The sequence below is a fragment of the Toxorhynchites rutilus genome, chromosome 1 (assembly GCF_029784135.1).
Source record: "Toxorhynchites rutilus septentrionalis strain SRP chromosome 1, ASM2978413v1, whole genome shotgun sequence".
Lineage (NCBI taxonomy): Eukaryota > Metazoa > Arthropoda > Insecta > Diptera > Culicidae > Toxorhynchites > Toxorhynchites rutilus.
Window position 1 is genome coordinate 120,359,462 of NC_073744.1, and position 26,306 is coordinate 120,385,767.

The window sequence follows — 26,306 nt, forward strand, 5'->3', positions numbered from 1 at the left end:
CTTGGTTTTGGTGTCCCTGCTAGGGACTTGCCGCATATGTCGTCAATTTCGACCAATCCAAATGTTTCAATAATTTGTTTTCCAACAATTAACTCACGTTGTCTGCTCAATAAATGCCACCTTTCTAATCAGATTTGAAGTTACCGTTCATCAAATACGAACAGCAGGATTTGTAGAAAGGAATAATTGACGGACGGTTTGTTGTGTTTTTGTCTGGGCTTTGTGTTTGATTTTAGTTGCATTTTGTATGCCAACATATATCTTAGTTCCGAATTCCGGAGTCAGAATCATTCGCAGCCAGCTGAGAAAAACAGTTTATGTTATTATTATTGAATAAGCGTCGGGACCACGTGTTTTAACCATTTATATTTTAATTATATAATTTATTAATTTTCATTGAATTTTTTCAAGATTTATAACTGATTTGAGACATGCTGACATGCGAGACGGTGCTGCTGCAAGCCTATACTGCAGGGGTGGCCAAACTTTTGGGCATAATGGGCGACTAATTGTTCAAATGTTAGGCGGCGGTCTACCAACGTTGACTGTATCAAAAAGTCATTATAAAATGAATGTAGTACTAGAGAATGAAACAAAGTTTTAACCCTCCCGTACTCGCGCATAAAATCATAACCCGTATACTCGCGCACGGTGTCACAGGCTGTGCTTTCTCTCTAATTTTCCTATTGTGTAATTATAGGCGTTATTTGTATTTATTTAAAATAGTAAATGTTATAGTTAAATAAAAAAAAAACTCCAGAAAATACTTTTCAGTTTCGATAATCTTTTAATTCAGCCTCCTCAAAAGAAAATTTGATCTGTCTATGAGACTGTATGCTCGAGTATAGGATGGTTAACACGTTGAGCCCCGAAATTTCATTGCTGCGCGTTCCATTAAACCCGCATCAAGAGCATTTGCACAATATCAGTGTCGGTCCCAGCTCACAAAGATGCTTATTGTATGGATAGAAAATAGTCTGAAACTTCAGAAATAGTCGATCAGTAAGTAGTCAGATTTTGTAAAACATCTGAAAACAAACAGAATGTGTTTTATTTTCTTATTTTGTAACTGTCTGTCCCAGTCAGTGAGCACCTTCCTACCAAAAAGCTCAACATCGGTCCCTAGAAATCGACGCGGGGCTCAACGTGTTAATTCAAGGAAAAACATAGGTCATAATAATAAATATTCAATAATAAATTATTCTATAAAATAAAAATAATTATCGGTTACTAAATAATTGATAAGCAATACTTTCTTTAACTTAGTTCAGTTTTAATAGTTACTTAATTCAGCCACCTTGATGCTCGGTCTGTCAGACCTATACGCGAGTATAGGAAGGGTTATCCATTGGGTTTGGAGGTGACACTATCCTAGACCAGCTGGCGGGCGCCTAGGAATACTTACGCGGGCGACCGGTAGACCGCGGACTACCGTTTGACCATCCCTGCTATACTGCATGTGTGAATTGATGGAGACGTGGACGTTCTTTCCCGTAACGTTCTATGTGAATCGCACATTGAGTAGGCGTCGGGTTGCGGCAACATGGGCAATTACAGCGGAAAACGATATCAATACTAGGAGGATGGCACCGATTATTATGCGAGGACGTACTTGAACCGGCATTACATCTCATCACAAAAATGAATCGGAATTAAATATTCATGATTCATAATCCTAATTCTCAATGACTCAATTCCTTCTGTAATAGATTGAGCAGTAGAACATATACGACTTAAGCTCGAATTATCCGAAAAACGTGAATACTGATTCATCAAACGAACGAGTTTCGCAAGAAAAAAAATGAAAAACGCATTCGTACAATAGGCTTTTCGTTCGAATTGCTCAATTTTCGAAAGTTCGAATGGATGGATACAATTCGTACTAAAACAAAAGCACAAATACTTCCAAACGTTTTCTATTCGTTCGAAAACAAGAATGAGGGTGCATTCCATGTCTAAAGTTTGTGGTAGCCAGACGTGATTGTTGCGACTCCGGATATTCGATTGGTCTCGTTAGCTACAGAACCGGACAAGTGTTTTTTTTTCTCCTTCTTTCGTTTGGGGTTTTTTTTCTCACGTCGCGCGTAGTTGTCACCGCGGAACATTGGACAGTGTACAAACCGGGAAATCATTTCAGCAGAGCTGGAAAAGTGATTGGTTTCTGCTGTATCATCGCCATTGCTGGCATTATATCGCGCGTGTACACACCAATACCAGTGTGATTGCGCATACCGTGGATAGTGTGGTGAAGTGCCGTTGGCCGACTCATAATCGCAGCTATTCTTTGCGCGTGATCATCCGATTGAGGAGGAGCCGCCATCCTCGTCGCACTTACAACTCATTCGCATACAGTGCGATTCAACGACCACCGACGACTGTGTGTGGTAGTGTGCGACACACATTCAATTGTGCCGAGCGCGATCAACCGATTGGGAAGCAAGCATCGGTTGCCAGTTTATCTGCACTGGTGTACAATTGGGTGAATAAAAATTAATATATTTAATTCTTTTTTTCTGTTTTATTTTTTTTTTATTATTATTTTTAAATACATTAGATTATAAGTACAAATTGTAGAATGTCAGAAGGGGGGTCTCCAAATATGGAGATCTCTGACGATGACTCCCCAATGTTAGTAAAAAATAACAAAAAAGGAACAGCGAAAACACTTAAACGCGTTACTTTAACAGGAGATGCTTCGTCCGGGGACGAGTCAGCTAACTCCACCAAGCCCCCCTCTAAAAAGTCTGCCACTCACTCCTCTCCATTCCCTAGCACTTCCGCCCTTCCTTCGATCCCACCTCCCCTCCCTGTTGTCACCGATCCCACCCAATCCACGTCATCTCCTTTTCATGTTATCACCTCTCCACGTGTCAAGGTCTATCCGGAAGATGCACTTGGAACTGGTCCATGGGTTGTTTTCCTCAGGCCTAAGCCAAACGGAAAAGCGCTTAATGTTATTCAGATCATGAAAGATCTGACAAGATACTCCTCCGTGAAAGAAATTTCAAAAGTTAGACCGACCAAACTGCGTGTTGTCGTGGATAATCGGAAAGAAGCAAACGATATTGTCGTCGACCAGAGATTTACCCTAGAGTATCGTGTCTACGTGCCTTCCCATGACGTAGAAATCTCGGGAGTGATAACCGAAACGGGTCTGACGAGCGAATCTATTATAGAAGGAGATGGTAGATTTAAAAAACTACCTTTGATGAAAATCAAAATCTTAGAATGCCGACAACTCGGCAAAGTCTCCCAGGAAGGGGAAAACTCTAAATTTACGCCGTCCGACTCGTTTCGAGTAACTTTTGCTGGTTCCGCTCTCCCTGACTACGTTATGGTGGACAAATTGAGGCTGCCAGTGCGACTCTTCGTGCCAAAGCCCATGACTTGTCAAAAATGCAAGTCAGTTGGTCACACTTCAGCTTATTGTGCCAACAAGGAGCGCTGTGCCACTTGCGAAGAGCAACATGTGGGTAAATCTTGCAGTGCGACTGAGCAAAAGTGTACATATTGCAGAGGAATTCCACATGTGCTCTCGGCTTGTGAAACTTACAAGAGTCACTGGGAGAAACAGAAACGCTCTTTAAAGGAACGCTCGAAGCGTACTTTTGCGGAAATTTTAAAGGGCGCTTCTCCACCGGCCGAACAACAACAAGAACAACCAATCCCCACACACAATGTCTTCTCCACGTTGCCAGTTGACGAAGTAGAAGCGGACACAGCTGAAGAGGGCACACCGTTCATTTTCCAAGGGAATCCCCGGCGCAAAAATGTGTCCACTCCCAAACTTCAACGACAAGTTCCATCGGTGATACCCCCTGTTAGCATGCCTAAAATATCGAGTGCAGCGGACAAGCAAAATCAGGTTCCTCCTGGCTTCCGTGGGAATAGTTCACCTTCGAACAACCCAGCACTCGAGGGGACATCAAAAACCCCAACTGTCCCTGTTTCGCCGTCAAGCTCAACTTCCCAATCGGGATTTATAAAGTTGTCTGACCTTTTGGATCAAATCTTCACGTGTTTTAATGTTTCCGACTCCATCAGAACCCTTGTCATCTCAATGCTTCCAGTATTAAAGACAATTTTACAGCAATTGATGCAAACATGGCCCCTCCTTGCAATGATTATCTCTCTTGATGTCTAATTTGAATAGAGAGGTCGGAGATATCACTGTTTTTCAGTGGAATTGTCGTAGTCGTATCCCTAAATTGGATGCATTCAAATTTTTAATTCATAAGTTCAATTGTGATGTTTTTGCTCTGTCCGAAACTTGGCTTTCTTCGCGAGATGATCTCTCTTTCCACGATTTTAATATTATACGCTTGGACCGTGATGACAGATACGGAGGGGTGCTATTGGGGATCAATAAGTGCCACTCATTTTTTCGAATTGACCTTCCACCTATTGGAGGGATCGAAGCTGTTGCTTGTCATGCAAACATTAAAGGCAAAGACCTCTGTATTGTCAGCTTGTATTGGCCTCCGAGAGCTGCGGTTAGCCGCAAACAACTTGATGACATGTGCTCACTCCTTCCTGAGCCACGATTGATCTTGGGAGACTTCAACTCTCACGGAACTGCCTGGGGGGAACAGTACAACGACAATCGTTCATCGTTGATCTATGACCTTTGTAACAGCTTCAATATGACCGTTTTGAATACTGGGGAAACAACACGTGTACCTAAACCTCCTGCTAACCCAAGTGCTCTTGACCTCTCGCTTTGCTCGAATTCACTATCGTTAGATTGCAAGTGGAATGTAATCCAGGACCCCAACGGTAGTGATCATTTGCCAATCAAAATTTCCATCACCACTGGGTCGAGTTCTTCTGAATCTATAAACATGGCATATGACCTCACAAGACACATTGACTGGAAAAAATATGCGGACGCGATTACTCTAGCCATCAATTCCAGAGATGGTTTACCTCCATTGGAGGAGTATAGCTTCCTTTCTCGTTTGATATATGACAGCGCGGTTCGCGCTCAAACGAAACCCATCCCAGGTTCCACTATTCGTCGAAGGCCTCCCAATCCATGGTGGGATAGCCAATGTTCCAAGCTTTATCAGGATAAATCAAATGCATTTAAAGCTTTTCGAAAACGTGGAACCCCTGAAAATTTTCAAACGTATTTAGCCCTTGAGAATCAGTTCAAAAATTTGATCAAAGGGAAAAAACGTGCTAATTGGCGAAATTTCGTGGGAGGTTTGTCACGAGAAACGTCAATGAAAAAATTATGGAAAGTGGCTCGGAACATGAGAAATCGCTCTTCAACGAATGAAAGCGAGGAATATTCACATCGATGGATTTTGAATTTTGCCCGATTCCCGATTTGTCCCGATTCCGTTCCCGTACAAAAAATTGTTCGAGATATTTCACAAGATAGGTGCGATCTTGATTCCGAGTTTTCGATGGTAGAATTCTCTCTTACTCTCCTTTCATGTAACAATTCTGCTCCGGGATCGGATAGAATTAAGTTCAACTTGCTGAAAAACCTCCCTGATGTGGCGAAACATCGCTTGTTGAACTTATTCAATCGGTTCCTGGAGCATAATATTGTTCCAGATGATTGGAGACAAGTACGAGTCATAGCTATTCAAAAACCCGGAAAACCCGCGTCCGACTTCAATTCGTACCGCCCAATATCAATGCTGTCTTGTCTACGGAAATTGTTGGAGAAAATGATCTTGTTTCGCCTTGATCGATGGGTTGAAACGAATGGCCTACTCTCAGATACACAATATGGGTTCCGCAGGGGCAAGGGGACGAATGATTGTCTTGCGTTGCTTTCTTCAGAAATTCAAATGGCTTACGCCGAAAAAAAACAAATGGCTTCAGTATTCTTGGACATAAAGGGGGCCTTTGATTCTGTTTCAATAGAGGTTTTGTCAGACAAATTACACTCTCGGGGTCTGCCGCCTCTATTGAATAATATGTTATATAACTTGCTTTGTGAGAAACATTTGAACTTTTCTCACGGAAATTCGGCAGTAAGTCGGTTCTCTTACATGGGCCTCCCCCAGGGCTCATGTTTAAGCCCCCTTTTGTACAACTTCTATGTAAGCGACATCGACAATTGCCTTACACAAAATTGCAGCCTAAGACAACTTGCAGATGATGGAGTGGTGTCTGTCGTAGGATCTAACGAATCCGACCTGCAAGGACCTTTACAAGATACTTTGAACAATTTTTCAACCTGGGCCATTGGGCTAGGGATCGAATTCTCCACGGAGAAAACAGAGATGGTGGTTTTTTCTAGGAAGCATAGACCAGCAAAACCAAAGCTTCAACTTTTGGGTAAACCGATCACTCATGCTATGTCATTCAAGTATCTTGGGGTCTGGTTCGACTCCAAATGTACTTGGGGGCCCATATTAGGTATCTGAGTAAAAAATGCCAACAAAGAATAAACTTTCTCTGTACAATTACCGGCACCTGGTGGGGAGCCCATCCCGAAGATCTTATAATGTTGTATCGAACAACTATTCTCTCAGTGATGGAGTATGGCAGTTTCTGTTTTCAATCAGCTGCCAAAACACACCTCATTAAACTCGAGCGAATTCAGTATCTTTGTCTCCGTATCGCGTTGGGATGTATGCCCTCAACGCATACCATGAGTCGAGGTTTTGGCAGGCCTACTCCCACTAAAAGATCGCTTCAATTTATTATCTCTTCGGTTCTTCATCCGGTGTAAGGTTATGAACCCATTGGTGATCGGAAATTTTGAGCAGCTGATCGAGCTAAATTTTCACTCCGGATTCATGAGTTCATATCATGAATTCATCTCCATGCAGATTGATCCTTCTTCGTATATTCCCAACCGTGTTTGTTTCCCTGACTACATCAATTCCTCTGTGCATTTTGATCTGTCCATGAAGCAAGATATCCATGGATATTCAGATTACCAACGATCGAGGATCGCTCCAACGATCTTCGATGAAAAGTATGGGGGTATCAATTGTGATAATATGTACTTTACTGATGGGTCCACTATAAACGAGTCCACAGGATTTGGAGTGTTCAACGAATTTGTTAGCACCTCACACAGTCTTCAGAATCCTTGCTCAGTGTATATTGCTGAATTGGCAGCAATTCATTGGGCGCTGGACAGCGTCGCCTCACGACCTGTTGAACACTATTACATTGTAACGGATAGTCTTAGCTCTGTCGAAGCTATCCGTTCAGTGAGGCCGGAAAAGCACTCGCCGTACTTCCTTGAGAGAATACGAGAAATTTTGAGAGCTTTATCCAGACGCTGTTATGTCATTACCTTTGTCTGGGTCCCTTCACATTGCTCAATTCCGGGTAATGAGAGGGCTGACTCATTAGCAAAGGTAGGTGCGATTGAGGGCGACATTTATCAGCGTCAAATCGCCTTCAATGAATTTTATTCTTTAGTCCGTAAAAATACCATCGCTAATTGGCAACGCAAATGGAATGAAGATGAATTGGGCCGGTGGTTTCACTCAATTTCCCCTAAGGTTAGCCTCAAACCGTAGTTCAAAAGTCTGGACTTGAGTCGGGACTTTATTCGCACCTTCTCCCGACTCATGTCCAATCACTGTTCGTTAGATGCGCTACTCTTTCGTTTCAATCTTGCCAGTAGCAATCTCTGTGTTTGTGGCCAAGGTCACCACGACATCGAGCACGTTGTTTGGTCGTGCGAGGTGTATCTTGTTGCCAGATCGAATTTAGAAAACTCCCTTCGGACCCGAGGTGGACAGCCCAATGTACCGGTGAGAGATGTGTTGGCTCGGTTAGACCTCGATTACATGTCCCTAATATATGTTTTCCTTAAAACTATCGATCTTCGTGTGTGATTGTCCGTACACCCTTATCCTCTCCTTTTTTTTTCCTTCGCGAGCGACTGTTTCCCTTCTGACTAACTATAGAATAAGCTGAAATGTATATACATAATAGATATAATAGTAGATTTAAGAATTGAGTATGATGAGCGTGAGTTTGAATGCGAGTGTGAACATTGTACAATATCCTTATATCCCCTCCTTTTCCAAAAGAAACTATGTCACCCTTCTAATCTCGAGTCGACCGCGAGTAATCGGTTTCCTACTTTATTAACCCTAGATTTAAGGAAACATGTTGATATATACTAATAAAAGTATAGCTAAGAGTTCGGCTCTGTTAAACCTATGTAACTGAGCCTGTAAAAATAAATGACTTAAATAAAAAAAAACAAAAGAATGAGGGTGAATATCCGAAGTAATAAACAAGCAGATTGAATAATATAATTCCGCAGTTCTACGTTAAAAATGCGGTCGTGTCCTAAATAGAACCCCTTAAAACTTTATTTTCTAACTCACAGTATTGTAACTTTTCACCAGTCAAACGAATAATCTACTCTGACTACATTTTCGTAAATAGTTCAAAATAAATTTATATTAACATAAATTTATAGGTAACATTTATGAAATCTGATAAAAGCAAAATGTGATTGGTGCATATTTTAATCAAACCACATCATTATCTAATACTAGCTGACTCGGCAAACTTCGTCTCGCCCAAAATTTATTTTTCGTTGTCACATCCACGTTTTCTTATTAAGCGCACGTTAATGGGTTCAATCGCAAAAATATTCATTGATTGATCTTTTAATCTACCCTTTAAAATTACCTTTTACTATAAAATTCCTAGTACTTCTACCAAAACTCGTCATTATGAAATCAGATTATTTTCAGACACAATTCTCGTTCAAGATTTTTCAAATATATATATATATATATATATATATATATATATATATATATATATATATATAACGCTTGTAAATATATAATTGTAGATCATATGCGAATTGAATTTTTCGACCTATTCCATTTGTGGGGAGGAGTGTTTAACTACTATAGAAACATTTATTGCACCCTTCACATGCCAACTTTGGTTTCGTTTGTTTGACTAATTTCCGAGTAATGTAGAAATTTGTGTTCCATTTGTATGACAGCCCCCCCTTAGACAGGAGGAAGGGGTCTCAAACTATCACGAAAACCTTCCCCGGCCCCAAAAACCTCTACATACCAATTTTCATGTTGATCGGTTCAGTAGTTTCCGAGCCCATGAGAATCAGACAGACAGAAATCCATTTATATATATATATATATATATATATATATATATATATATATATATATATATATATATATATATATAAATAGATTTCTTCTAATTTTTCACTTTGTTCGCTCTCACTTAACGCCAGCAAAGCAATGGTGCATGAGAGCATTAGAGCAAAATAATTTCTGCAAAAATTTGAGATACAATCAATAGAAAAATAAAAATTGATTTCACAATCAATAGAAATTCGGTAGTAATAGTTTTCTCACAATTACATTGCAACAACCGAAGGCCAAGCAGTTTATTGGATCTAAATAGTGATCCACTTCCAAATTGTTGTACATTTCCACAATATGAAGAAACTCTCATTTGAGTGCTTCTGCGTGCGGCGTATAATGCGACCGCATTTAATTTCGTTTTTCTCATGTTATTGTCATTGCTACATACCCAAGTATTTCACGAAATATGCGCTGATGAATATTCAATACCCAGCCCACTTATAACCTACCCCAACGAACACATGTTGGTACTAGACGACACCCGGTAAAACATAAGCAAATCGTAAGCAACACAACCATTGAACCAAACCATAAAAAGTAGATTCGTTCCGCAAAGAGAGTGTATGATAAAACATAAAAAGCGCGCGCTTGATGCGTGATTATGCGGACATTTTTCTCTTTCAAAAAAGCTTCGCCGCGAAATAAACCGTTGAACAATCAGTTCCATTCCGACCACATCATAGGATCGCTCCGGAACAAAGTGCTTGGGAGAGTAAAATCTCTGAGACTCATGTTCCTATTTCTCGCATATTTCCATCGTGTAGCATTGTAGTGGAGTGAAGTTTCGATCATTTTTTGTGTGTGTAGAAAAGTGCTGCAGAGAGCCGAAAAAGAAAAAAAAAGATGTTTTCGTGAAAGTGTGTTGTCTCTCGTCATCGTTGCTGCGAAACGCCACCACCGAAAATTCATGAAACAGTGTCTTCGTTTTGGGAAGAAAGCGTTGCAACCTAATTCTACCGTCACCATAAATCATCCTGCATCGCCCTCTAAGTTTCGGCAGGCGCCACTTGCCAGTCACTACTGTTACTACTACAACTAGTCTTCTGGTAAACGGACGGAGTTAAATCTACAACGAAATGAAGGTAAGTCAGCTAATATGTCTTCCCGAATTTAAAAAAAAAAGATGCACGGTGAATTAACTTCATGTTTGTAGAGTTGCATGATTGATCGTCTCTCGCGTTAGTTAAAGTTTTGTTCCTTATGAAACGTTGTTTGAGTGTTACACACATAACTTGAAAGCATATTAAAGATTGACCAGAAGCATATGTGACGAAGATTTCTTCAAATTCGGGTTGATATATTATTCTCATGTCACCAATTGCACATTAATAATTCATGCTACGTGGATGCGATTTATTCTGATTTAACTAAATTGGTACATAAAAGGTATATTTCACGGAACCGGAACAAAATTCTGCTTCTTCCCAGCATTTCATGAATTAAGTGTACCGAGCAACGGAAACGCAAAAATAAATTTCACAGACCCTCTCTTGAGTATACCCGAGTTTTTATGTGCTCCATTCATTTGAGAAAAACGAATTACAGTCTTTTTTGACACTACGTCAGACATTGTTGGGGAGTTCATTCGGTCGAAATAAGTCCATTGTTGGCACATCGAATACATTTCCCTTGCAGGCAGGTTTATTTTAATTTTTCGCCCAAATTTCTCCAGTGAAGCTAACCAAAATTTGATTTTCTTCGTAATTTGTCATCCATGAGATTAGTGACTGTTTTCTTTTATGTGGCACGCCATTCATCGACTCTCCTTTCCCGTTGCGTTTTCAACAACGAACGGCTCTCTGCTTAAGCTAGTTTAATTTGGTGAATCATTTATTGGTCAATTCGGTCGGTTATCCTCTGAGTTTCAATTCTACTTCAAGCTTTTCTCATGACTCGCAATAAACCATTTAGACAGCCCTAGTTCCCCGGTATATCCAAGTGGAATTGCGATTGAAGAGCAAAACAATTATGCAAACGGTCATTGTCACCACAAATCAGCGATAATCATAGACTACCCATATGCAATTCGCTCGAGTCCTCTCGGAAGGGAAACTTATTCAAACATAAACATTCCACATCTACTACGCACAGGTCTTGTCCAGCGAAAAAAAAATGCGGCTCCGTTGGCTGCTGATTAACACTTTCGATCTCTCCACTTCACGTCCACGTACGCAGACAAAATCATCTTCGAGGCAAAAATACATCCAGCTGGTAACGATAACGTAATCGACCCGGCAACTCATCATTCCGGTCGTGTAGGCAACATATAAATATTGCCGATGGATATGAGGTAATACTTCGCGACGATCGCGGTCCGCATTTCTCTTTTCGCCAAACGGAACAGAAGAAAGGCTCGAAAGGCAGGGTTGACGGATATGTAGATTTTTTCACCTAGTAAAAGTTCATTGGGTATTTCTATAAAATATGGTTACCCTTATAAATAAATGTCAACGTTTCGTTGTGGTAGAGTAATTTTAGAATTTTGTTTTGTTACAAAATATATTCAAGATTGAGTTGAAAATAACCATAATCCATGCTAAACTAATACGCCATTATATTTTTCGGCAAAATGCAATATACATTAGAGTGCCAATGACAATGGCCATCTCGAATTTTCAAAGCGAACTTGATTAAAAATGTTGATTCCCACGAAAAACTACCCTATGCAGAATATCAGCTCAATCGGACTTCATTTACTAGTGTCGCACAGCGGTCAAAGTTTGAGTTTTTTGAAAACCAGAAAATCACCCAAGGGGGGAGTAAAGGAAATCGGGGTTTTCGAAAAAAAAATTTCGATGCCAAATGTCTTCAAATTGCATGAAACGTCGAGATCTATTGTCATCTCCAAGAAATTTTTTTGTCAAAAATCGACACTCTGGGACTTAGTGGACAACAATATCGGAAAGAAATGAAAAATCGTTTTTTCTTTGTTTTTTTCAAGAATGTTCTGGACAAATTTTTGTTACCCATCCCAACAGCAAATCCAATTAATCTTATCAATCAGCTTTTATTTAGTTCTAAGAACGTTCGTGTAGGACCTTGCCATACAGAGATATATCAATTTGAATGAAAAATTACCCCTTCGTTTTGATGTTTTTGTCGGAATACGAGACGAAACGTTTGGAACGTCAAGATTTACTGCTATCACGGAAAAAATTTTCGTCAAAAATCGACTTTTCAGACAAGAACGACCAAGTGCCGAAAAGTCAATTTCTGACAAAAAAAAATTTCGAGATAACAGTAAATCTCGACGTTTCATGCAATTCTAAGACATTTGGCATCAAAAAACTTTTGAAACCCCCGATTTCCTTTACTCCCCCGTTGGGTGATTTTTCGATTTGCAGTGATAGACATTCGTTTAGCCACATTTGAAAAAAAAACTTGAAACGCTTACAAAACAACTAGGAATGTTCTTTTTATCGGGATACTTATTTGCTGTAGTGATAGTATATTTATGTCACTTTTATTGAAAGGGCGTGCGTCACAATCACACACACACACACACACACACACACACAAGGCGGCATCGGTGGATATAAACATTCAAACGTCGTTTTTTCCCGAGACATACGTTTAGCCGCAGGGCATAAAATCGAGTTTTCGCATAATCACCTGTGTTTTTTTTGAAAAAAAACACTTGGGCATGTTCAATTTACAAGATAAATATTAGATGTGCAACGTAAGAAGATGGCCAGATTAGTGATTTACGTAGTATTTAAAGGAATGGCGAAAGGTATTCTATTGACGGAAGAGTGACGGAGAATAATAAAGATATTCAGTGAACAAAAGTTTTATAATCGCTTGATCGTAACAAAAATTGGTCTATCTGAGAAAGTGGTACGGAATTTCTTTAAATAGTGCCAGGATATAACGACCAACAAATGGGAACACCAAAGTTACATTGCGTCTTAAAGGTCGAATAAGACACGTAGCAACCAGGAAACGATGTCCTGCTCATACATTAAGGCAGAATCGGTTGTTCCAGTAACGAAGAGGCATATTGCGCGCATCTTGAATGAGTCACCAAACATCATGTGAAAGAAGCCTCAAGGGAAGCGATTGGAAACTTGTTGAAAATAACCATAATCCATGCTAAACTAATACGCCATTATATTTTTCGGCAAAATGCAATATACATTAGAGTGCCAATGACAATGGCCATCTCGAATTTTCAAAGCGAACTTGATTAAAAATGTTGATTCCCACGAAAAACTACCCTATGCAGAATATCAGCTCAATCGGACTTCATTTACTAGTGTCGCACAGCGGTCAAAGTTTGAGTTTTTTGAAAACCAGAAAATCACCCAAGGGGGGAGTAAAGGAAATCGGGGTTTTCGAAAAAAAAATTTCGATGCCAAATGTCTTCAAATTGCATGAAACGTCGAGATCTATTGTCATCTCCAAGAAATTTTTTTGTCAAAAATCGACACTCTGGGACTTAGTGGACAACAATATCGGAAAGAAATGAAAAATCGTTTTTTCTTTGTTTTTTTCAAGAATGTTCTGGACAAATTTTTGTTACCCATCCCAACAGCAAATCCAATTAATCTTATCAATCAGCTTTTATTTAGTTCTAAGAACGTTCGTGTAGGACCTTGCCATACAGAGATATATCAATTTGAATGAAAAATTACCCCTTCGTTTTGATGTTTTTGTCGGAATACGAGACGAAACGTTTGGAACGTCAAGATTTACTGCTATCACGGAAAAAATTTTCGTCAAAAATCGACTTTTCAGACAAGAACGACCAAGTGCCGAAAAGTCAATTTCTGACAAAAAAAAATTTCGAGATAACAGTAAATCTCGACGTTTCATGCAATTCTAAGACATTTGGCATCAAAAAACTTTTGAAACCCCCCCTTTTATTGAAAGGGCGTGCGTCACAATCACACACACACACACACACACACACACAAGGCGGCATCGGTGGATATAAACATTCAAACGTCGTTTTTTCCCGAGACATACGTTTAGCCGCAGGGCATAAAATCGAGTTTTCGCATAATCACCTGTGTTTTTTTTGAAAAAAAACACTTGGGCATGTTCAATTTACAAGATAAATATTAGATGTGCAACGTAAGAAGATGGCCAGATTAGTGATTTACGTAGTATTTAAAGGAATGGCGAAAGGTATTCTATTGACGGAAGAGTGACGGAGAATAATAAAGATATTCAGTGAACAAAAGTTTTATAATCGCTTGATCGTAACAAAAATTGGTCTATCTGAGAAAGTGGTACGGAATTTCTTTAAATAGTGCCAGGATATAACGACCAACAAATGGGAACACCAAAGTTACATTGTGTCTTAAAGGTCGAATAAGACACGTAGCAACCAGGAAACGATGTCCTGCTCATACATTAAGGCAGAATCGGTTGTTCCAGTAACGAAGAGGCATATTGCGCGCATCTTGAATGAGTCACCAAACATCATGTGAAAGAAGCCTCAAGGGAAGCGATTGGAAACTAGAATGGAGAAATGTTGTATTTTCTGGCGAAAAAGTTCAATTTAAGTCAACGGCATGTCGTGAGATCGAAGCGAAACTTGGGGGCGGAAGTTTGACAGTGCAGTCCACGTTTCCAAGCAATCGAAGGCATGGTTTGCCGAGAAGGACATTCCGCTTCTTGAATGACCTGCTGGCAGTCGATTGCAATCCCATAGAGAACCTATGGAGAATCTTGGCCGAGATGGTCTATGCAAACGGATGACAATTTGACAACATATCCAGTCTCAAGGCAGTAATTCAGGAATGTTGGGCTATAATCAATATGGCAACACTTTAAAAGCTGTCTGACTCGATGCCAAATCGAGTTTTCAAAGTGATCCGAAATGGAGGTGGACATACTAAATATTAGCTACCGATTGGACTCGAAATTTGCCGCACAAATTTTCTTTTATTGAAATTCTAGGATGCGAATTCGTTTACCCTGATTCCACATAATTCAATTACTTAGAAAACAAAAAGTGAATGTATACTTTTTTTAAAATGAATTCGATGAAAATAAACAATAATCGTCTTTTATGAGCAAAACTGTACATAGAATTGACTTATTTTTAAAAATATTGAGGAAAAATAGGGTGCGGCTAAACAAATATCTACCACTGTATTTATTTCACATCATTTTTGTTTGATGCAAACTTCTTAAGGGGGGACCCCTGTCGGAAAATAATGAATGTTCATGATTTTTTTCCGGATGTTACGAATAAAGTGAAGTAACAGTGAAGTGAAGTATTCGGGTATTTTAGCTATTGTGTAAGTAATACTTGAAGATGTATTTTCCTTTTTTTTTGTGCACAAATAATGATTATTTCGCTGGAAACCATCTGGATGCGTAGGATGCGTGTCTGAATATCAGTGCCTTGCTGGTGGTTGGCGGTTCTGAAGCAATGTAGAACAAATTCCAATGAATATTCGATAAATTGCCAAAATGGCAGTTTTTTTTGTTAAAAATAAGATATTTTTCATGAAAAATCGCTGTTTAGAAGCTCATGAAAAATCGGAAAAAATGTGATATCAAAAAACGGCTATGTAACGATTTAGATAATCCATTTTTACATGTTGATAAAAATTTTAAGCCAAATCGGTCGAGTAGATCCTGAAATATCAATACCACCAGTTGAAAAAACATGATTTCGGGAAAAACGCGTTTAAAAATTCGATACTACAATACTACACTCGACAAAAAAAATTAGAGGAACAGAGTGCGAAATCGGAAATTTTAAGCGATTTTTGGCATGCTGTAACTTTGTGAAAAATTAACGCATATCGATGGGATGCGCATCATTTTGAAGCTACAATATTTTACGTACATATTTTTATCTTGGCGTGTTTAGGTGTAGTGGACAACAATATCGGAAAGAAATGAAAAATCGGTTTTTCTTTGTTTTTTTCAAGAATGTTCTGGACAAATTTTTGTTACCCATCCCAACAGCAAATCCAATTAATCTTATCAATCAGCTTTTATTTAGTTCTAAGAACGTTCGTGTAGGACCTTGCCATACAGAGATATATCAATTTGAATGAAAAATTACCCCTTCGTTTTGATGATGAATAATTCAATGAACAGCCATCGCACCGCAAATCGAAAGGCAGTTTTGAAAACTCCAATAAATTCTGCCCAAGGATAGTTCACTTGACTTGTGGGTGATGAGTGCGTGTATGTATGGAAATGCGTATGAATATGTGTGAGTATCATCACTCTCTACAATATTCGTACCTACTAACGCATGAAAACGAAAGTTACGAATCGTTCGTTCTGAGAGTCGCGTAGGATTTTGTACTTCTGATACGATTTGCGATTAAATGCTCCTCTAATTTACTCCAAACTATGAAAGATCGGCTAGAAAAAATGGTCGAACGTATCAATATAAGAAACGTTCACGGATGTTTAGGGAATACATTAGGCTGAAAATGTTCCTGCAAACATTAGAACTTACTGCGATAATTTCAGAATTACAGTAGATTTTGTGAAGCACTCTAAAAATCCAGTTTTTGGCACTTTTTTGAAATCGATGCAAAAAAATCAAATAATTGTTTTGCGTCAAAGTAACAAATTATCATTGTGCATAATTTGATGGAGTTTTTAAAGCTGCCTTTCGATTTGCGGTGCTGCCTTTCGATGGTTGTTTGTTGAATTATTCATTGTCAAAACGAAGGGGCAATTTTTCATTAAAAATTAAGTATATCTCTGTGTGGGAAGGTCCTACAGGAACGTTCTTAGAACCAAATAGAAGCTAGTTGATAAGTTTAATTGAATTTGCTGTTGAGTTGGTTAGTACAAAATTGTGTTAGTCCAGAATATTCTTGAAAATACAAAAAAAAATCGATTTTTCATTTCTTCCCGATATTGTTGTCCACTACACCTACACACACCAAGATAGAAATATTTACTTAAAATATTCTTATATCTGAAAGTTGTAGCTTCAAAATGATGCGCATCCCATCGGTGTGCGATGATTTTTCATGAAGTTACAGCATGTCAAAAATCACTTAAAATTTCCGACTTCGCACTCTGTTCCTCTAATTTTTTTTGTCGAGTGTATATCCCTTGAGGTGACTCCATACTTTTGGCTGTAACTTTCCAAGGAAATCAAATATCGAAAAATCCCTTTACGACAACATTTCTGAGGGCATAAGCTTCCCAAAAATGCAAAAAACAAAAATTCGATTTTTCCGATTTACCATACCGGGGTCCCCCCTTAACCTTTTCACTACGAAAGGCGTATATATACGCTCTCGCCAGTCTTTCACTTCCTCACAATAGTATGTTGCAAACATAACATTCGTCGAGAAGGTAGATACGAATGCAAAGAATGTGATGTAGGTTTATGCGTTGACCCATGTTTTAGGATATATCATACAGAAAGTAATTATTAAATTGTTTCTGTAATTGCGACATGCGCATAACACGCCGTAACTGCTGATGGATTTTTCCGAGACTGGGTCGCAGTGATAGGGTTAACAAATCAAGTGATCAGCTATTGTTATGCATCTTAAGTCAAAATAGAAATTGCAATGAGGAATGTTTATTTTTTATGGTTATATTTTTAATGACATTTCAAATGTTGAACATTTTGATTTCATTTTTAATTATTAAAATTATCTACCTACTTAATCTAACCTTAACCTGTATCTTGGACTGTACTGTACAAGTTCCGGATAATTAAATGCTCGGGAATAGAGCACCTCTCTCCAAATTTTCGAATATATTTTATAAAAACTCTCAACTAGAGTATCCAGGCCGGTTCTTTCGTGAATCTCCGTTGTTCTCGTCCAGAGGGATAGGTTCAGAATGATTTTGAGAAATTTTTCTGAATACGTTGAAGTCTCAACCTGTGTGTCCGGGCAAAGTCCTTCCAGACAGGAACCGCATACTAAATTGCAGGGTAAATGATCTGTTTATATACAGCCATCTGATTTTTCCCAAATGAATGTTACATTTTGTTGAGATTTTCCCAACGTAAGATCCTCAAATCAATTGACTGTCTGGTGTGAGTCCGAAGTAGACCACTTCCCTAGACCATTCAATAAGAGAGTCACCGAACCGATTTCTGACGTTATCCGTCGGAACCGGGGCCCAATCCCAACCAATGCAAATTGAGCGTAGGCAGCATAAAACAGGGCTCGCGCTTAGGGGGCTCACGTATTGTTTAATGTCATATATGTTAATATATTTTAATATTTGATTACGTTGGATAGTGTCCTCTAGCAAGCGATGTTTGGATACCCATCCGGAAGCTTTCTTGTCGATTTGCAATTAAAATCACTGCTGGAGAATCGCGCGGAACACTTCATTTTAAATTTTAGGTTATGATTTCTATGCTCATGATTTTCTATGCTGCCTACAAAAAGGCAACCATCCTAGCAATCCCTTGGTCGGATCGAGTTTCGAAGTTTTCGAACGCGAGAAAAGGATAGTCCGAGTCTCCACCGCATTGATAACAATTTTCCAACTGGTGTTATATTCTGTTCGAGCATCCAGATTACTCTGCAATTTGCGAATCAGAGCAGCGATGACGTGACTATTAAACAAAATAACGGTGTCATCGGCAAATTAGAACAATATTCCATCAACGGGGAGCGGTGGGATGTCAGCAATATAAATGTTATACAAAATGGGCCCGAGGATACTTCCTCAAGGCACACCTGCATTTATATTGAATAGATTATTTCTTATGATCTTAATAAGTTACATTGGAAAATTGAATCGGTGCAGCTTTTACACCAGACCATCGTGCCACACATTATCGAAAGCCTTCTCAATGTCCATAAGCGTTATTTCTGTCGTCTTGGACAGCGGCTTGTTCCACTGTAATATTTGTAAATGAGTTGATGAATGGAAAGACACCAAACTCATCGAAAAAAGCAAGAATTGGAATCATTTTTCGAACAGCTTAGAGAGCGCATTAAAATCTAGGGAGCTTAAATTTGCCTAGTTATTTGTTTTGTTTTGCAAAAAAAATAGATCTCTTATGGGCTAAGCCTTTATCATGAGAAATCCTGACTAAGGTAGACACAAAACATTTCAGAATCAGACGGCTTCAGATTGGTCCTTCCGAGTGAAGCTAACGAACTACTTTTCGTGTTTTTATATATTTACCAATTTTCCTCGAATTTCTCCCCTGTTAGGACTTCACTATTGATGTTCACTCTGCTCAGCAATAAGATGACGAAAATTTGGTTATACAAAATTTATTTATTCGTTGATCGAACGATTTGAACTGAATTGCTAGGCAAGAATCCCGAGTATATATATACGTGAAATTCTTACCCAACCTAAATCTATAAGGGAGAGAAAAGATCTCCCTTTCCTACCGAGACCGCGACGGTTATCTGCCTGCCATGAAATTCTATCCGCTTGTTTGTGCGGTTCTACTCCTATTCCATCCTTCGCTCTCGCTCAATAAAGAACATTTTTACCGCCTACTATTTGCTAATTGCAGAAAGAATCCCCATCATTTTGGATCTTAGACCTATTCCTACTCTGCCCTTTGCGCTCATTCCATGCGATAAAAGACGAGATCTAAGTAAAAAAACTTTTATCACCTCTCGGGTGGCCCGTACAGCGCTCTCGCCTTGGGTCTTATCAAAACATGCTTGCCACGAAAAAGGTTCAAGTGGGAAACATCTAGCTAATTTCCAGCAATAAAATTTTTCTTCTATTGGATCCGCCTAGCGCACTAGCGGTTAGCGTTCTGTTAAGATATCGTTTCCTTCGTTCTCTATCTTGTGTACCTGCACTGCACTATCTACACTCTGTCCAACTTCTATAAGACCACCCTGATTCTATTTCGTTGCAACACAATCAGTTAGAATTTCAACAAGATACATTCATACATTGTTGAATGCTTAGAATAAAGTATATTTAACGTCAATGAAGAATTTTTCGTAATGATATAGAGCAAAATGTATTCTTTTGGAAACATTCTTTGTCACAACATACCATGTCCCACTGTCGGTTCATGTGAGCTTTAGCAAAACTAAGACGTCTTCCGATGTGAGATGGTGTAAGATGAGGAGCTTTAACCTTTTAAACCCTCTTTATGTGAGGATTTTTTACCAAAACTTGACGAATTGTCACCCGAGTAACATTCAAATTGAAAAATTGTTTTATTTTCATAAGCGATTTGGAGGTATTCGAAGCTGCTCTAGCTATTTCCCGCTTATCCCGGTCAGAGAGCTTCGATTTACGCGGAGCTCTCTCTTTCTTACCGTATCCTTGAGAATTCGTCAAATAATTGAGCACTACTTGATAGGATCGTCCAATTCGACGAGAAATTTTTTCTGATACCAACATTTTCTTGGTGAATTGCATCGATTTGTCTTTTTTCTCCGTGAGCACTTTTCCCTTCGGTATTTTCCAGATTTATTGAAAAACTAAAACAAAGGAAAAATGTAACTGGTCTTATAGAAACTTGACACTTGAAAAATACAAAACCTTTGGTTTACGCTCAGCGCTTGCATACACATATATGAAAATCATGCAGTGTATAGTAGTCATCAATGCCAATACACTAGAATATAAGTTGAAGCATTGTTTGTTCACAATGGCACAAAGCAGCAAGATCATCATCTGGTCTTATTGTTGAAGTTGGACAGAGTGTATGAGTAACATGATCCATACAAAGGATCGTGCAGGTCACAAATAAATATTCCTTTATTTTATTCCCCTGATCCTAATCTTGTATGCGTAATGACTATGTGCCTAATTGTACTTCGCTTATTGTAAATACAAATACATGAGATATTTGACGGCCTTTATAATTTAGTGTGTTGTTTTGGGACAACCCTCCTCTATGTCGGTTTTTAGTATAAAAGCTGGGTGTTGGGATAGTTCAAATCGGATAAGAGATTATCTACCTGGTACAGATTAGATATTTTAAATGAGACTATTTTTATAGGGGTGCGACCACAATTACAAGGTTTCAAAAAATGGGTGAGCGAAGAGAATGTGACCGATAAATTTGCCGTTGGGTTGCTTTAAAACCGAGCGTTCTAGATACAACAGTATAATCTTCTTCTATTTGGGCTGCTGCTGTGACGGGTTCGAGAAATTTTAGTGAGTGAAACTGGCCTACCACCATCATGTAACCATTTTTCAACCTTTCCTTGGTGGTTTTGAGCTTCGAGTAGTGCTTTAGTGGATCAGTTTGTCGCTCCCATTTCGATTCAAGAACGTATCGTCAAATTTCACAAATCATCCAACTTGTGAGTCACTTACTTCCGAACTTTTTATCCCTTCGACCCGCTTTGAATCGAACAGCAAAATGACAATTAAACACTTGTTTTCGATTCATTTGTTTCGACCGTGGCTTTTGAATCGTTGGATTACTATACGTCAATTACTATGGGGCCCATTTCACAATGTCAAATATACGAGCTCAAACGATTGAATTTTTGAGGCTCCTTTCCGTTGGTATTCGTACCCCCAAACTACTCTAAACTCATTTTCATAACCCGAGTAATTTCTCTGACAAACTAAATGAATCTTTTCCATTAATTTGGCATCCCGGTCGTTAAGTACCACGTTAAACACATAGTATTACGATTCATAGCTTACAGGGTATCGGAAGAAATGACAGTGGTGTTGGTGTTGTGGTGTTTTATGTGTGCGATCGACAGACGTAAATGTCAATAAAATGATATAAGCCGGATTCACTTTGTCGCCGGGTGGAAATAATGATGCATAAGTTTACCTTCTACAGCAAGCAAGGGAAATCACGTCGTATGAGGTTTTCGGTTTTGTTTTGGTTTGGCTATTCAGCAAACATAAAACGAAAGCGATATAGAGGAAACAGGCATGGTACACCTCATGAGAAAGGATGGTTTCAAAATTGAAAGATTACGATGTACGCACGTTGATTAGTTAATTTATAAATAAACTGTAACCATTTTAGTTTTTAGATTTTAGTCAAATTTAGTTACTGTGTAACAAAAGCACAGGGAATCGTTTTTTCAAGAAACTCTGTTTTTTCGAACTTCACGAAGAGTAGGATGGATTCTGTCAATCTTTTTGAATATATATTCTATTGCTGGTTCCTAAGAAATTCACGTAGATCGCTTTGTCTGTGGTATCTATATATATATAAAAATGGATTTCTGTCTGTCTGTCTGATTTTTATGGACTCGGAAACTACTGAACCGATTGACATGAAAATTGGTATGTAGTGATTTTTGGGGCCGGGAAAGGTTTTCATGATAGTTTGAGACCCCTCTCCCCTCTCTAAGGGGGGGGGGGCTGCCTAGCAAAAGAAACACAAATTTCTGCATTACTCGAGAATTAATCAAGCAAATGAAACCAAAATAGGCATATGGAGATTTTAGGGTACAATAAATGTTTCTATGGCAGTTAGACACTACACCTCCCTCTTTAAGGTGGTATCTAAGGTATCGGGTACCATACAAATGAAACTCAAATTTCTGCATTACTCGAGAATTAATCAAGCAAATGGAACCAAAGTTTGCATGTGGAGGTTTTAGGGTGCAATAAATGTTTTACGGTGGTTAGACAGTCTGTTGTTAGATGAGTCTATGGTGGTTAGATACTCCTCCCCCTCTCTTAGGTGGGGCTGCCATGCAAATGAAACACAAATTTCTGCATAACTCGAGAATTAATCAAGCAAATGAAACCAAATTTGGCAAGTGGAGGTTTTAAGGTACAATAAATGTTTTTACGGTGGTTAGACACACCTCCCCCCTCCCCTAGGGGGAGCTGCCATACAAATGAAAGACAAATTTCTGCATAATTCGAAAACTAATTAGGCAAATGGAGCCACATTTTTCATGCCAGTATTTTAGGGGACACGAAACGTTTCCATGGTAAATAGACACTCCTATCCTCTCTCTTAAGGCGGGGGGGGGAGGTCCTGACAAACAAATGAAGCATACATTTCTGCATAATTCAAGAACTAATCAAGCAAACTGAACCAAATTTGGCATGTGCAGGGGGCAAGAAACATTTCTAAAGTGGTTCAACACTCCTCTCACCTTTCTGATGGAGGGGAGGGGTGGTTGTGTTGGTGGTCTGTCATAGAAATGAAACACAAATTTCTGTATAACTCGAGAACTTATCAAGCAATTGGAAACAAATTAGGCATATGGAGGTTTTAGGGTACAATAAATGTTTCTTCTTCTTCTTGAATGGCGTTAACGTTCCCTTGTGGAACTTTTGCCGTCTCAACGTATGCATTAACTAGCGTCATTTATTAATACTTGGTCGAGATTTCTTAAGCCAAATAACACGCCTTGAATGTATTCCGAGGGGCAAGCTCTTGAATACGCATGACCACAGTGCAAGTCGAAGGAAATTTCTTTGACGAAAAATCCCCCGGCCAGAACGGGAATCGAACCCGAACACCCGGCATGATAATGTGAGACGCTAACCACTCGGCCACGGGTGCACTACAATAAATGTTTCTATGGTGTTTAAACACTCCCCTCTCCCTCTCTCTAAGGGGTGGCTGCCATACAAATGAAACACAAATTACAGGGGGCACACAAACACAAACTTCTGCATAACTCGAGAACTAATCAAGCACAATTTGGGATGTGAGGGTTTTTGGGTATGAGAAATGTTTCTATGATGGTATGACACCCCTCCCTTCTCTGGAATGGAGTGGGGGGTCCCATAGAAATATTACACATATTTTAACCAAACATGACAATTGAAAAGTTTGGGAAAACTCGGAAGGAAAAAGGGAAAATTCGGAAAATTAAATTCCCATATTTTCTACAATTACATAGTGACAAGTGCTGTTAGTCCATTTGATGTTTGCGCTAACGAAATTGATCTTTGTTTGGAACTGGAAATGGATTTTAATGTGATTAAATGCACTCCTATATCTTCTTCTATCTATACCAAGTTTCACCGAATGTGTTGATAAGAGCAGAACTCGAGGAAGGAATTGTCCGATTTAGGGCTGTCTTTATTCTATCATATTTTCTGTATTGAACGTTCCATGTTACGGAGAAACATGTTATTTGCAAGTGGTTGAAAAATCTTGAACGAGAATTGTGTCTGAAAATAATCTGATATTATAATGATGAGTTTAGTTAGAAATACTAGGAATTTTATAGTAAAAGGTAAATTCAACGGGGTCGATTAGAAGACCAATCAATGAACAGTTCTGCGATTGGACCCATGAACTTGCTCATAGTAAGAAAACGTGAGTGTTTGAAGGTATTGATCACAAGAAACACATTTTAGGCGGGACGAAGTTTGCCGGGTCAGCTAGTGTTATATATAGTATATAATGTAATAATACTGTATTCTTTCGAATCTGATGTTCGTGTTTTTAGATGAACCAAACCATTTTAAATGTTTTGGGACTGTAAATGGAATTCCACGAAACAAATTCAAGTCATTATTATGTGGTTCTTTATATTTAAGCATAAATTTCAAACAGAAAATGAGGAAAAAGTTTCTGCTATCCCTTTTCCGTAGAGATTTAGTTTTTTTGCAACAATGCAAGCTGCAAGCTTCGAAATATTTCACACTTCAATGGCATGCATAAACCCGTCATTTCAAGTATTGCCACAAATGTTTCCACGACTGCATTCACCAGGCATTTCCCATTTTTTTCATCTCTTTTGACTCAAACAGCAGAATCGTTTTAAATTATTGGCTTACAGCTGCCATCATCATTCGCGGATTCAATTTCCCTGAATCTAGAGCATCCTGCAGTTGACACGGTTGGGCACACTTTATGAAACACCACTTTTTAGCCTATCTTTTCCGATTCACCCTCTTCCTTCCCGCTTGGCACTACGTACCGTAGAGGACCATCGTCTCCTCAACGTAGTATTATTATTCTTATTTATATCAGAACTCAAATGAAGTTATGATACAAAATAAATTGTTAATGTTTTTGTATTACAAATCATACGTTAAACACACTCGGATCAGTGTGATTCGGAAAATTTCTATCATTGTGAAAATATCCCATTCTGAACAGGAATTTAAATCAAATCACAATTTGTGTGATTACCATCGGCGCTGATAACCTTTCTGCAAAGGAAGTCTTAGCTATAGCCGGCTTTAACCTGCAAAATCGGAGCAACACAAATTCGTAAAAAAAATAGAGCCATAACTTCGGTCCCATCGATTCACACGCCACACACAAGTTTCAATCTTCGTTTCTCGCAGACGACTTGAACAACAAGGCTTATTTGCATAGGCATGATTCGACATTTGGTTCTCTTTGTTCCGGAGCACGCCTCAACCATCATCCTCTTCAATGGCCCCGGACTGCGGGTGTCATATTTTACCGAACTGTGACGGCCCTACCAAGAAGCGTGCCTTTGAAGACGGGCAGTCGAAAAAAGGAAGAATGCAACATTAAAAGGCACGATTCTATAAATTGGTACATTTTTAAAATCGGAAAATGATTGATGAAGAACGGTCCTTGTTATTCCCGAAATAAAACCAATCAGTGTGAGGATATGTCAGTCTGACTAAAGGATGTAAGGTTTTTTTTTATGTACATCGGTTAAGGAAGGGATTGCAGTTGTTACGAGTATTTTTCATGGAAAGAAACATCCAATTAATTAGTTTGGCTAAAATTTTACATTCGAAAATAGACAATAGGGAAACGGGGGATAGACGGACAATATCTTGGAAACTTGTGTTTTCAAAAGCTTAAATGCAGTTTGTTGTATTTCAATATAGGGATTTTATAGGGATGGAAGAAACAGATCATGTAATACAGGAGCCCTAGAAGAGCTCGCAAGAGGATAATTTCATTTTCTAAGAAATGTACAGTCTACCCAAGCTTAAGCTCAAGACGATAATTTCATTTCCCCTCTATCATCATTTGTCTATCAAGCAACTGACATGTAAATAAACAGCAAAAAAGTGCGAGTAGGATTCATTTTTCTAGCACTAACATTCCATTGTCTATCTTACCCGCACTAGCATAACTTGTTAATGTTTTAGTATTAAAAAATCATACGTTAAACACACTCGGATCAGTGTGATTCGGGGAATCATTGCGAAAACAACCCATTCTAAAGAGGAATTTTAATCAAATCACAATTTGAGTGATTATCACCGGCGCTGATGGTCTTTCTGCAAAGGAAGTCTCAGTCTTGCCTTACAATCACGGTTATTAGAATCATTCACAATTTTCCACTGACAAATGAATTCATCTGCTTGGTATATCCCTAAGATCGCGAGTGACGA

At 38.8% G+C, this 26,306-nt stretch overlaps 1 protein-coding gene across 1 annotated transcript in view; it reads left to right on the forward strand.

Annotated features, from left to right (window-relative positions):
• The first annotated feature begins 2,097 nt into the window (after positions 1–2,097).
• Positions 2,098–26,306, forward strand: part of LOC129762952 (vitellogenin-2) — a 140,654-nt gene continuing 116,445 nt past the window's right edge. The window contains exons 1-2 of the mRNA XM_055761585.1: positions 2,098–2,479; positions 9,893–10,210. Of these exons, the coding sequence (XP_055617560.1) occupies positions 10,205–10,210 (6 nt within the window). The 5' untranslated portion in view covers positions 2,098–2,479; positions 9,893–10,204. The remainder of the gene's footprint in view (positions 2,480–9,892; positions 10,211–26,306) is intronic.